Source organism: Portunus trituberculatus, chromosome 17 (genome assembly GCF_017591435.1).
Source record: "Portunus trituberculatus isolate SZX2019 chromosome 17, ASM1759143v1, whole genome shotgun sequence".
Classification (NCBI taxonomy): domain Eukaryota; kingdom Metazoa; phylum Arthropoda; class Malacostraca; order Decapoda; family Portunidae; genus Portunus; species Portunus trituberculatus.
The window spans coordinates 3,400,001-3,412,500 of NC_059271.1; the positions used below are offsets into that span (position 1 = coordinate 3,400,001).

The 12,500-nt window shown below is 36.4% G+C and overlaps 1 protein-coding gene across 5 annotated transcripts in view; it reads left to right on the plus strand.

Moving 5' to 3' along the window:
• LOC123505108 (zinc finger RNA-binding protein-like) overlaps window positions 1-12,500 on the plus strand; it is a 55,090-nt gene that overhangs the window by 27,511 nt on the left and 15,079 nt on the right. For 3 of the 5 annotated variants that reach the window (XM_045256163.1, XM_045256164.1, XM_045256166.1), the window contains exons 7-13: window positions 3,787-4,011; window positions 4,131-4,363; window positions 5,681-5,858; window positions 7,781-7,925; window positions 8,936-9,033; window positions 10,321-10,416; window positions 10,538-10,747. In XM_045256163.1, coding sequence (XP_045112098.1) covers window positions 3,787-4,011; window positions 4,131-4,363; window positions 5,681-5,858; window positions 7,781-7,925; window positions 8,936-9,033; window positions 10,321-10,416; window positions 10,538-10,747 — 1,185 coding nt within the window. The remainder of the gene's footprint in view (window positions 1-3,786; window positions 4,012-4,130; window positions 4,364-5,680; window positions 5,859-7,780; window positions 7,926-8,935; window positions 9,034-10,320; window positions 10,417-10,537; window positions 10,748-12,500) is intronic. The other 2 variants (XM_045256165.1, XM_045256167.1) reach the window with 1 other exon arrangement.

Sequence of the window (12,500 nt, forward strand, 5' to 3'; positions counted from 1 at the left end):
ACTAAGCATAATTTTTACTTGTACTTGCTAGAAAAGCTCTTTAAAGTTTATGCATGGGGAAAGCATGTATGTGTGTTTATATATTATACATGTAGTTGAATTCAGGTCTTTGTGGTTGTGGCTCCCTTATCTGCTTTTATCTGGAATTGTTTGAAATTCATTAATGTTCCTTGTTCTCATCATCTCCAAAGCATTCCAGTGTATGCATATCAGTTGCTTTGTGGAAGCAAGATTAAGTTTGGCTAAAAAGAAAAAGCCACATTTTGCTTTCAGAGTTCAATGTTAACAAAATATGACAGCACAAGATGAACTATATGATTTTAAGGATATCAGAATGGTATATTTCTCAAGGATGAACTAAGAGTATACGACTTTAAGGATATATGCTTCAAATGGTCATATTTCAGCCATATAAGATACACCTCTAATTTGGTAAGGTACATTTTAATGTTTGAATTAGAATCTGAAAGAAATGCCTTGAGAAGTGCCTTAAACTTTCTTTTTTCATCGTTATCCAAGTCATTGTTGTGTTAGCTCAACTTGGAGTATAGATTGAATAAAGATGCATCAATTCTCACTACAGAGTGGACAGTGTGGTCACGGTTATTCATTATGGTTATGTATTTGGACAGTGGCTGTTTGGTTTCTATGTTAAGACAATCCAACTGACTATATTAATTTCATATTTTAATATTATTTTGATGTGTAAGCATTATCATGTAATTTATAAACATAAATTTCATTCTAGGGATATCTAGGAACCGTTATGTCAAACGTAAGGGTTTTATGGTTGTTAATTTTTTACCAGTAACAGTAAAATCCAATCATCGGGATGTAAGATGCTGGGTGCTTTTGTGAATCTTTCTTAATAAGTGCATATTATATGGCTGAAAATATGCTTATTCTTAAAGTATTAGCATCCTGATTATAGTAGTCATTGTGAGAAAATGTGCCTTTAAAGACCCTACAGATAATCCATTGGTGATGAATAGAGAAGAGACTGTGAGTGTGGCTTCCCCAAGAAAGCAAACTCAGCATTCATCACAAAAATGCTTCTGCAGCATTGGTTAAATGACTAAAAGTCATTGTCACTTGCTCTCAACCATGGCTTGCCATTGCATCACTGCTTTGGATGCTTGTATTCTTTTTCCATCAAGTTAATTTCATTGTTTTCGTGTCATTGGGCTACAGACAGGAAATTATGTAGTGAAACCTTGATTTTTTTAACTTTTGAAATTTCAAACTTTTAATTGCACTGGTTTCTGTGTAATGATTACCAAACAACCTACTGGGCAGCATGGCATCTGCATGTGACAAATACCTGGTCTGAACAATTCCTTGATTTTGTCAATATTTCTTGCATTGTGCATTATTTATCTATTTATTTATTTATTTGTTTGTTTGTATTTATTTATTTATTTATTTATTTTATTTTATTTTATTTATTTATTTTTTTTTTCATTTATTTATTTGTTTTTTCCATAAGGCAAAAAGGAAGCTAAGAAAACAAGTGAAGGCATAAATGTGGAACCATGTGTGCTTTGGGGTCCGAGGGGTCTCCAAGTAAAGTAGAGTAGAAATCATACAGAAGTATGGAAGTGTTTGTGTTTGGGATTTAACTTTCTAATGCTGGCATGTGGATTATTTGCTTCATGAAATTCACTAAAGATAGCTGGCCTTTTCTTGGGCTTGGCCTTGGGTGAATTTATACATTCTCTCTCTCTCTCTCTCTCTCTCTCTCTCTCTCTCTCTCTCTCTCTCTCTCTCTCTCTCTCTCTCTCTCTCTCTCTCTCTCTCTCTCTCTCCCCAAATATGGCTAGAGTATCATGGGTTTTTTTGTGGATACATTCATGAGTTGAGTTTGGCAAGTTACTTAATAATTTTTTGTCTGTCACCCACCAATGGCTAATAAATTGCCTTGTATAAAGAAGGAAAGGGGTTACAATTCTTTGTTTTACTGGAGTTGGACAGAAATCTTGACTAACTAGTGGTAAAACAAACATGGTGAGACATTCTAAAGTAAGGCTGAGGTAAGGAAAGAATTGCTTAGCATAAATTGAATCTAACAAAAAGAAAGATACAATATAATCCTCTTAGTGATTTATTTATATATATATATATATATATATATATATATATATATATATATATATATATATATATATATATATATATCAGCGGTTCTTGAACTGTCTTAGTTGATCACCAGTTTTGTTCCCAATAGACCCTCTTTTGTATTTATATGAAATTATATATTTTTCTTATTCTTATTTAGGAAAAGATTTCTGCTTATACAATAACAAATTAAACAAATGACTGATATAATTGTACTCTGCATGTTCATAAGGGACAAATGCTTGTTCTTGGAATTATTTCATTTTTATTTAATAGTGATTTTTGAGCATATAGCTTCACGCCTCCTCGTATCCTCCTCATGCTCCACTGTGTGGGACCGTGCTCCCTAGTCTGGGATCCACTGTTAATTAAACTATGCTTTTTTTGTGGAGGACATCAGCTTATATATATATATATATATATATATATATATATATATATATATATATATATATATATATATATATATATATATATATATATATATATATATATATATATATATATATATATATATATATATATATATATATATATATATATATATATATATATATATATATATATATATATATATATATATATATATATATACACACACTGTATAGGGGTGGACGCCTGAGGCTGCCAGGAGGGTGGGCAGGTCGAATGTTGTGACGCCCAGGGCGGACAGCTGGGAGCGTAGTGCAGTGCGGTGGGAGTAGAAGCGTGGGCAGCGGAGCAGGAAATGCAATAGGAAAGGGCAATAGGGATCAGCAGACAGGCGCAGACGGTGCAAGTGAGCTGCGAGTGTCGTGTGGCCCAGGCGAAGGCTCTGGAGTTGTTATTGTTGTGATGGGTGCGCAAGCCCTCAAGGTCGTCAACCTCCCTGTTGTCATGGTAACGGGCTTCCCATTTTCTTCTTCACTCCCTCACACAGCTGCTGCCTCCTTTCTCATGTCTTTTAATTATGTCCTCTTTTTCTTGTAGCGTAATGGTTTTCCTTTTCTTAGCATCACTGCTGTCACTAAAGAGTTTTCTCTTTGGTGCCATTGAGCAAGATACTAAGAACTTGAGTCAGTAAACTTAGAAGTAGGATTACACTTGCCAGGGGCGACGGTGTGGTGGAACTGAGGCAGGGTGTTATTGTATTCAAGCGTGAGGCGTGCTGTGTGGCGGGCAACCACTAGTGACGCCTGGCGGCCAACAATAACAATAAATCCCGCGCTTTACGATTTATAAATTTTCAATTTTTTTAACCTTAAATTGCCTTATAGTGGACTGACGTAACTACGAGTTTGACGTAACTCGAGACTGACGTAACCCGGGTCTTTACTGTGTGTATATATATATATATATATATATATATATATATATATATATATATATATATATATATATATATTATTTATATATATATATATATTTATTTATTTATTTATTTAATTTATTTATTTATTTATTTATTTATTTATTTATTTATTTATTTATTTATTTATTTATTTATTTATTTATTTATTTACTTACTTACTTACTTACTTACTTCTTTATTTGTTTATTTGCGTATCTATTTTTGTTTTATTTTCTTTTGTAATATAGGTTTCCAGACCAGATGATCATAATGGCATGTCTTACAGCACATAAGCATAGCATTTATTATTTAAGTTAAGCTAAGGCCTCACTTGTAAATAGCCGGATTTGCACCAGCTACGCGAGGAAATGTGGCGACGACGGGAAGAAGAACGTTTGCTGGAGGAGGAAGAAAGGTGGTACTGGGAGGAGCGAAGGAGATATGAAGAAGAGTGTGAGTACTTGGACTGGTGCCGACGCTATCCCAGAGGTCCTCCTGGACCTCCTCCCATGATGCCCCCAGGGATGCCACGTCCACCTTTCATGCCCGGAATGCCTCCCATGATGGTATGTGTGTTGGGATGCTCAGTTATTCTTTATAGGTTTAAGACAGTGGGTTTTAAATAATGAGGTTTATATTCATTTTGGCTTGTGCTGCATCCCTAATTCACATTATTTTGTTGCAGCCTATGCGGAGACCAGATTCCAGTGATGATCGTCATGTTCTTGCTAAGCATGCAGAAATTTATCCTAAAGAGGAGGAGCTGGGTGCGATCCAGAAGATTGTGTCAAATACTGAGAAAGCTCTTAAAATGGTCTCTGACTACCTTGCAGAGGTAGATGCCCCCAAAGAGCAACAAATCAAACCCAAGACCAAAAAAGAAGAAGAGAACAAGGGAGAAGATGAAAAGAAAGATGGGTGAGTTTTGTTATTAAGTGAATATGCATAGATGTATAGATATGACTAATAGGTGGCTGGTTAGAATTGAAGGAGGTGAAAGGTTTGCACAAAAGTATCATCTTAGAAGGATGAGTGGAAAATTTGTTGTGGAGTAAGAATGAGCTGAAGTGGTACTAGTGATTTCAACATTATTGTAAAGTGTGATGGAAATGAAAGTCTCTCTCTCTCTCTCTCTCTCTCTCTCTCTCTCTCTCTCTCTCTCTCTCTCTCTCTCTCTCTCTCTCTCTCTCTCTCTCTCTCTCTCTCTCTCTCTCTCTCTCTCTCTCTCTCTCTCTCTCTCTCTCTCTCTCTCTCTCTCTCTCTGTCTCTCTCTCTCTCTCTCTCTCTCTCTCTCTCTCTCTCTCTCTCTCTCTCTCTCTCTCTCTCTCTCTCTCTCTCTCTCTCTCTCTCTCTCTCTCTCTCTCTCTCTCTCTCTCTCTCTCTCTCTCTCTCTCTCTCTCTCTCTCTCTCTCTCTCTCTCTCTCTCTCTCTCTCTCTCTCTCTCTCTCTCTCTCTCTCTCTCTCTCTCTCTCTCTCTCTCTCTCTCTCTCTCTCTCTCTCTCTCTCTCTCTCTCTCTCTCTCTCTCTTTGGTTGGAAGAAATGTTAGCAAGAAGGAAGACAGTTTTGTTTCTGCTGCATGATTATAAAAAAACATCAGAAAAGGAATTGGATGTTAGAACGGGGGGTATTAAATGTTTGTGAAATGGTTGGTAGGTAATTAATGGAGGTATTTTTTACTTTTTTTTTTTTTTTTTTTTTTTTTCAATTTTGAATATCTTGTGGCATTTCTCCACCCTGATTTTGCTACATATTTACATTGCCTTCCAATGGGTAAATGCACATTAGATGAATAAGATGGTAAAGAAAGATAAAATACTCTTTACTACTCTTTATGTATTTGATTATTTTATTGTTATTTATGTCTCATTTACTGGTCATTTATTTTTATTTTACTTTATTCATTTTGCTTTATTTTTTCTTTTATTTATTTATTTATTTTATTGTGTTCTTTGGAATTCAATGGTGAATCATAAAATACAATATGAATAAAAATTTAAGTGGAAAATAAAAAGAACATTCTAAATATATATATATATTTTTTTTTATCAACAAATTGGTAGTGTGAGACCTGAATTTGAAATTGATTTAAGATGTTTACTACATGGTATGGTGCATTATAGCCCAAACTGGACAATAAATACTCTTAAGCAGAAAATGTGATGTCAGGTGCAAATGTAGTAACATTGATCTTGTATATTCATTATTTTGTTAATGATATACTCTTTTCCCATCAGGGAGAAGAAGGAAGATGGTCCACCTCGAATGCTGAAGGGTGTTATGCGTGTTGGCATTCTGGCAAAGGGCCTTCTCTTGAGAGGAGACACCAGTGTGCAGCTTGTAGTGCTATGTGGAGATAAGCCAACAAGAACGCTTTTAGACAGAGTTGCTGATAACCTTCCAAAACAGCTATCTGTGAGTTTAAAAATATCAGTCTAGAATGTAGGAATACCAATATTTAGTGTGTGAATGTCATATATTGTTATTGTTTCAGAATGAGGAATGAATTCCTGTATTTTTGTAAGATTTTCTCAGATAAGGTATCATCTCTCAAGAAACTTCAGAAATGTTAAGATTTAAAAAGGTTGTTTTTAGTAGTGCATTTTGAGGAAGAAGCATCAAGTCAGTTAATACTGAGTTACAAGTAAAGAATGATTGACGGTCATTTAACAAGGATATAAAGTTATTTTTCATAACTGTAAACAACAGTTGATATTTTCTGGTGGCAACCATGGAATGTAAGTGACCTGCTCTAGATTTAAGTTTGTCCGCTCATACAGATTATTTTGCTCCTATGCAGACTAAAGCATAAAGGGGATGCCTTGGAAATGTAGAGATCATTATATTAGGAGAGGAAGCAAATATTCTCTCCCTCCACCCCTTAATGCTAACAAAGATTGCCAATACCTTAAGACTAGTGGTTTCCAAACTTTTTCTGGTCGTTACCCACTTTTCATGCTGGATACTGTCCGTGGCCCACTGCCCATTGCTAAGCATAACTCCTTACTACAGTCCTACACATTAGGGCCATATATAAACCACTCTAGCAGATCCTGTAATTTTTTTTGACTCCATGCATGTAAGTTTCCTCCACTGGCTACCTACCCACAAAATTCCTTTGGTTTTATACACACATCATATCCTCAGATTATGACCCCCTTGTATTTTGCTACATGGCCCACAGTTTGGGAACCATTGCTTTAGACCATCCCTCTCTGCATCTCCTAACAAATAAAAGGAAAAAAAAGTTGAATTTACTATAATTCCTGGTGCCCCTCTCCCACCACCAATTAGGGAAGACTGGGGTGAGTTGGCAAACATTTTCAGTGGTGGAAGAAAAATTACAAAGTATTTTTCTTTGTTTATATTTGTAATTGAAAAATACAACATTCATCTTACTCTTCATGAAGTAAAAACATGTTTCTAAACTAAATTTCTGCATTACTTGGTAGAAATTAACTTACATGTGTCAACACACTATGGAGCAGTTTGGCATAACATATGTATGTTATTGTAAGTTTGGTAGAATATATCTGGAAAGTTGAATTTCATTATTTAGTTCAAACAATGAATTTTCCTATTTTCCCTGAAAAGTAAGTTAATTTTTGTGTTTGAACTATTTCTGAAAGTTTGAGATAGGAATTTATTTAGGGAGCTATTTATTTAGTAAATATATCAACATATGTATATCACGAAAAATGTGAAATCAGATAAACTAGGCCATTGTTTTTCATACTACAGTTGTTAAAGTGCTAATTTGCCCCATTTTCTTTCAGCCAACATACCACATCCATATTACTAATCTTAAACAAACAATTTTTAAACAGATTAACCTGTACACCACACAATAGGGTGGTCACATCCATGGTGGGAAGTTATCAGCATAAAAAAATGTTCTCAAAAATAGTTTTATTGTCGTAAGATGAAATATTATTCTTTCTTTAATTTATCACCACCTCTTCTGTAGTATCCTCCCATACTAATGCTATCTGTACATCGTCACTTCACTGTAACGCTAAGACATGGTTTCCTCATCTTATTTATTACATACATTTCATAGTCATTGCAGTATATGGCATTCTTTGATGCTCGTAAGTTTCACTATATTAGAATTGTCGTGTTTTTCAGTTTATTATCATATTTATTGCAGTTTACTAATAAAAAGAAAGAAAATTATAGTTTTAGAGTGTAACAAAAAACTTTAATAATCATAATGTAGTACTTGGTTATAAGGTGTGTTGTTTAGACATTAGATTCTGACCTAGTTTAGTGTAGCCTTTTACCTTTTTCACAATGAATATTGAGACTTTACAGAATTTTTCCACTTTACATTGAAGGTGGTTGCTCCAGAAGACAAATATGACATCCAGAGAGTGGTGGAGGAGGCAGCACTTGTGGTACAGAACATTGGGGAACAGAAGATCTGTGTCAATGTGACCCTCACATCCCCCATCATGAGAGAACAACTGCTGCATGATGGAGGTAACACAAACAGGCTCAATACCAGCCTGGTTTTCTTCAGTGACAGGTTAAGAAGGAAGTCTTTTATATGGATTGAGTATACTATTCTGTCTGTATTTTTTGTTTTTTTGATGTTGTCCCTTCCCTAATTTGATTACGTACTTCTTTGGCATTACTTCTTCCTTTACAAATTTTTATAAATTCCTTTCTTTCTTGATATTAATTTACCCTAACAGAATATCTCTCAGAATCCATTGAAAGACTTTTCTAACCAGGGGAAGTCAAGATTTTCATCACATAATATGCTATGCACATGAACCAGAAAAGTCTACTTAAAAAAATATTGTGATGAAAATGCTACCAAGACTGGCCTCTTATACTGCTTAACAAGGAGACCAGGGGACACAGTGAAAGCAATATTATGGAAACAGCACATGCAAGTAGGCCCTGTTTGTGAACAAACATCAAGTGTTTATGCATATAAATTGACCATTGCTGGCCCCTGGTTCACTAAGTGAGAACTTTCCCCTCTCTGTCTTGATGGTCATTAATAAATGAAGTGAAAAGAAGGGCCATATAAGCAGACACTGGACAAGAGAATTAAACTCCTTTGCAGTCACTTTTGACCTCAATCTAAACTTGTATCATACTTTTCAGTACAGTCTGTCCCTTGAGACCAGGCATGTGGCTCTCTTGTACTGCAGAGGGGAAGAGTTGCCCATTGCCCACACCTGACCCAATCTCCACCACCACTTGAGACAGACTAGTGCAGTCTTAGCTGTGAAAATTTCATGTCTAAACTTTGTAATCCAGTTATAGATTTAATTTTCCATTTGTAATATTTCGATTTCAATGCACAAGAACTTGGTTCTAGACTGCCTAGCATCCTGTTTACCTTATGCCTATACTGTCATAGTGCTTGGTTGCTGTGATGTCCACACTGCAGGCAGAGGTGGTGGGTGGTGTGAGGTGAAGGCGGGTGGGTGGGCGTGGCGCGGGTGTGTGACGGACGCTGTGTTGTTGTATTTTAGACTCCCAGGTGACCGCCGTCAAGGATCCTCCAGATGTGCTCGACAAGCAGAAATGTCTGGACGCGCTTGCCGCCCTCAGACATGCCAAGTGGTTCCAGGTTTGCTACCCATTCATCTGAGGGTGTACCAAGACAGGCTGTTCCTTCCTGTTGTCCAACACTCAAGAGGGAGCAGGCTGGCCTGGCCTCCCTCAAACTTTTCAGCCTTATGGAGATGTGTGGGTGGGATGGGTTAGTTATTGTGTGAGGATAGACTAGGTCATATCAGTTTTTTTCCTTTATTGTGCAACCTTGACTAACTGCCACCTGAAAATGATTACTGCACATTTTGGAAATCAGCATGAATGGAAGTTTAGCAAGGTTCTCACTAAGATCCTCATTGACACTGTGGCACTGTGTTGTCACTGGTAATTACTTTTGTGTCACTTGCTGAGTCTGTCCTTTTCATGCTTATTTTCAGAGTGTTCTTAGCTTCTAAACAGCTGGCAGTTCGTGGGGCGTGGACAATGAAGGAAAAAACCTGCATTTCATTCATATCATGATGACTTTTATTTTAGTCTTTTGTCTTTTTTTCTTCTCTTTCAAAGTTCACAATCAGTTTAGCTAGGAAGAAATAATAAATGCCCCAAATGACTCCCTGATTGGTTGTTGTGCAGTGAGGTAGTAATGACCACTTGCATTGTACTTTTTCCCTCATTCTGAGGAAGAGGACCAATGCACCCCATCCTTGGCAACTCCCATACCTTTCCTTTTTGCCCTGACTGCTTCCTCACAGCAGCTTCCCTCATCCAATCATGGAGGTTTCCCTTTGTGGGCTTAGCCTGCAAGAATAAGCATGAGGCTGGAAAGTAAAGGAGGACTCTGCTTTGTTATGGAAAGGGGCTGTATTTTATTCCAGTAATGGTGTGTCTTGCGCCTTAGTAGTTTGCTCTCAGTATAACAGCAGTGGAGCTTTTGTTTGTGGAGCTTCCAAGCAGAGTTCATACAAGACCTGGTTCAACCTATCCTTTAAGGTTAATATGTGCTGGCTGTTTTGGGTGCATGGAGTGAAAGGAGTATACAGTGACGGATCTGTTTCATCTCTATGCACTTGTTCGTACAAGATGGGCAATATACATACTTTACTAATGCATCCTTGAACTGAACATATTTAGGCCCTTGTGTAGCAAAAAAAAAAAAAAAAAATGTTTTTGTCATTTTTTAAGGAAAGATGACTTAAAATTCTAATGTGACCAAGATACCTTAAATACCATAGATGTAGTATTGATATATATAGCTCACAAAAAAAGTTGAAAAGAAAAAAAGAAGAAAAAAAACTACTGCCCATCTTGGACCATCCAGCACTCTTGAGTTACATATTTCATATTTACACTATAATTATTTCAGGCTAGAGCAAATGGACTTCAGAGCTGTGTGATGGTCATCAGAATCCTGCGTGACCTTTGTCAGCGCCTGCCAACCTGGGGCCCCTTGAACAGTTGGGTGAGTTTTAGTGTTTCTCACGTAGTCGTCTTTTTTTTTTTTTTTTTTTTTTTTTTTTTTTAATGGAATAAAGCTTTCAGAAGAAAATTCTTAAGTTTTATGCTGTGTAATTTATTTGCAGGCCATGGAACTTATGTGTGAAAAAGTTATTGCCTCTGCTGGACAGCACCTAAGTCCTGGAGATGCCTTGAGACGGGTGTTTGAGGCCTTGGCTTCAGGGTTGCTATTACCAGGGTCTCCAGGTCTTCTTGATCCATGTGAGAAAGATCCTATTGATGCTGCATCTCCACTTTCTGCTCAAGAACGAGAAGATATCACAGCATCTGCACAAGTAAGATCAGTTGTTCCTCGCACATATATTTTCTTTCCTTTCTCATACCACAAAATAATCCCATGCAAAATTGTTATAGAACTGCACTGTAATTTTATTTTTTTACAACAGAGGTGGGCTGATGCCAACTTTGTGTATCAATGTACATTTGTATATAACGTAATTATGTATACATTGTATATTTTACACAATAAACTGTAAACAACTAGGTTTAAGAATTTACCTTGCTCATACATTTTCTTTCTTTTCTCATACCACAAAATAATCCCATGCAAAATTGTTAGAACTGCACTGTAATTTTTTTAATAACTAGGTTTAAGAATCTATTTACAAAAACAGCAATTACATACAAACATTTCATATGTTCCAAGTATTTCCTAGTACAGTGGTACCTCAAGATACAAGATTAATTTGTTCCTTTTATCTCAAATTGCTCATATCTCAAAAAAAATTTCCTCTCAAAATGCCATTAATCCATTCCAAAAATATTGTATAAAAGCATGATAGAAAACATTGAAAGAGAATATAGATAAATAAACTGGTTTTATAAAGTATATTTATATTGGAGTGCATGTCATCCTGCCGTATCTTTCCCCTGACATCACATTTGTGACACTGTTACTCAGCCACCCACGGGAGACTGACTGCTCCAATAATTGCAAATGACCTCATTGATGACCCTGTAAGAGAGAGTGAACATATATATATATATATATATATATATATATATATATATATATATATATATATATATATATATGCAGTGGAGACTCGATACTTGAATGTCTTTATAGTCAAACTCAATACTCGAATGAAAAAGTTTGCTTTAATACCAAAAAAAATGCCTGATAGTCGAACGTCCACACATGTGACGGTAAACAAAGGCTCCATGGCCTCTCCCTCCTTCCTTCACCAGTTGTGCTGCCACGGTTATCAGAATGATATGCGTGTCTTGTCTGTAGTTTTTCATTTATAAACTTGCAATAACCCTAAAGGCTTATTAGTGGTGAAAATATCTGGTAATCGAATGGCTGCACACATGGTTGTAAACGAAGCTCTGGTCTCTCCCTACCTGCCACCACCATTGTCCCATTCTGATACCAGTATTACCGGTAACACCGAAGCAAAATAGTGGTATCCTGGTATACTGGGTACCAGTGCTCATCCCTAGTCCTGCCGCAGTCGTGAAAAAACTACATTCTTTTGTGTTCTGTTGGTAGTTTCTTATTTAGAAACTTACAATGACACCAAAGAGGCTTATTTATTATTGGTGAAAATAAGGAATCTAGTTAGATTACAAGTATTAGTGAACCATAGCCCTCCACTAATGGGTTCACAGAAATCACACCAGAGGTTTTCGTGGATGGTTACTTGTCCTCTGACAAATAACTTCCTATTCTATTCTCCACCCTTCTTCCCTCCTCTTCTATGTTATCCATCGCCAGCCTTCACTTATGGTATGTACAAATCAGAATTTTGAAAAGATTACATTTAAGTAGGTTCAAATCTAACTATGTATCACCTTGATACTTTGCCATTTGTTGAATGGTTTAAAGTTACCTACATGTCACCATGATACCCAGGTTCTAGGTGGTTACACCAAAGATGCACTTGGGTGGTGATATGGGCCCTATTATGGGTACCACTATAAATAGAATTGTCTGCACCACTAATGGGTGGAAGCTTCACAGCGCTTCCAATACTCTTCAAGTTACCTACGTACAGGCGCTTTAGGCCAGGACATAAAAAAATA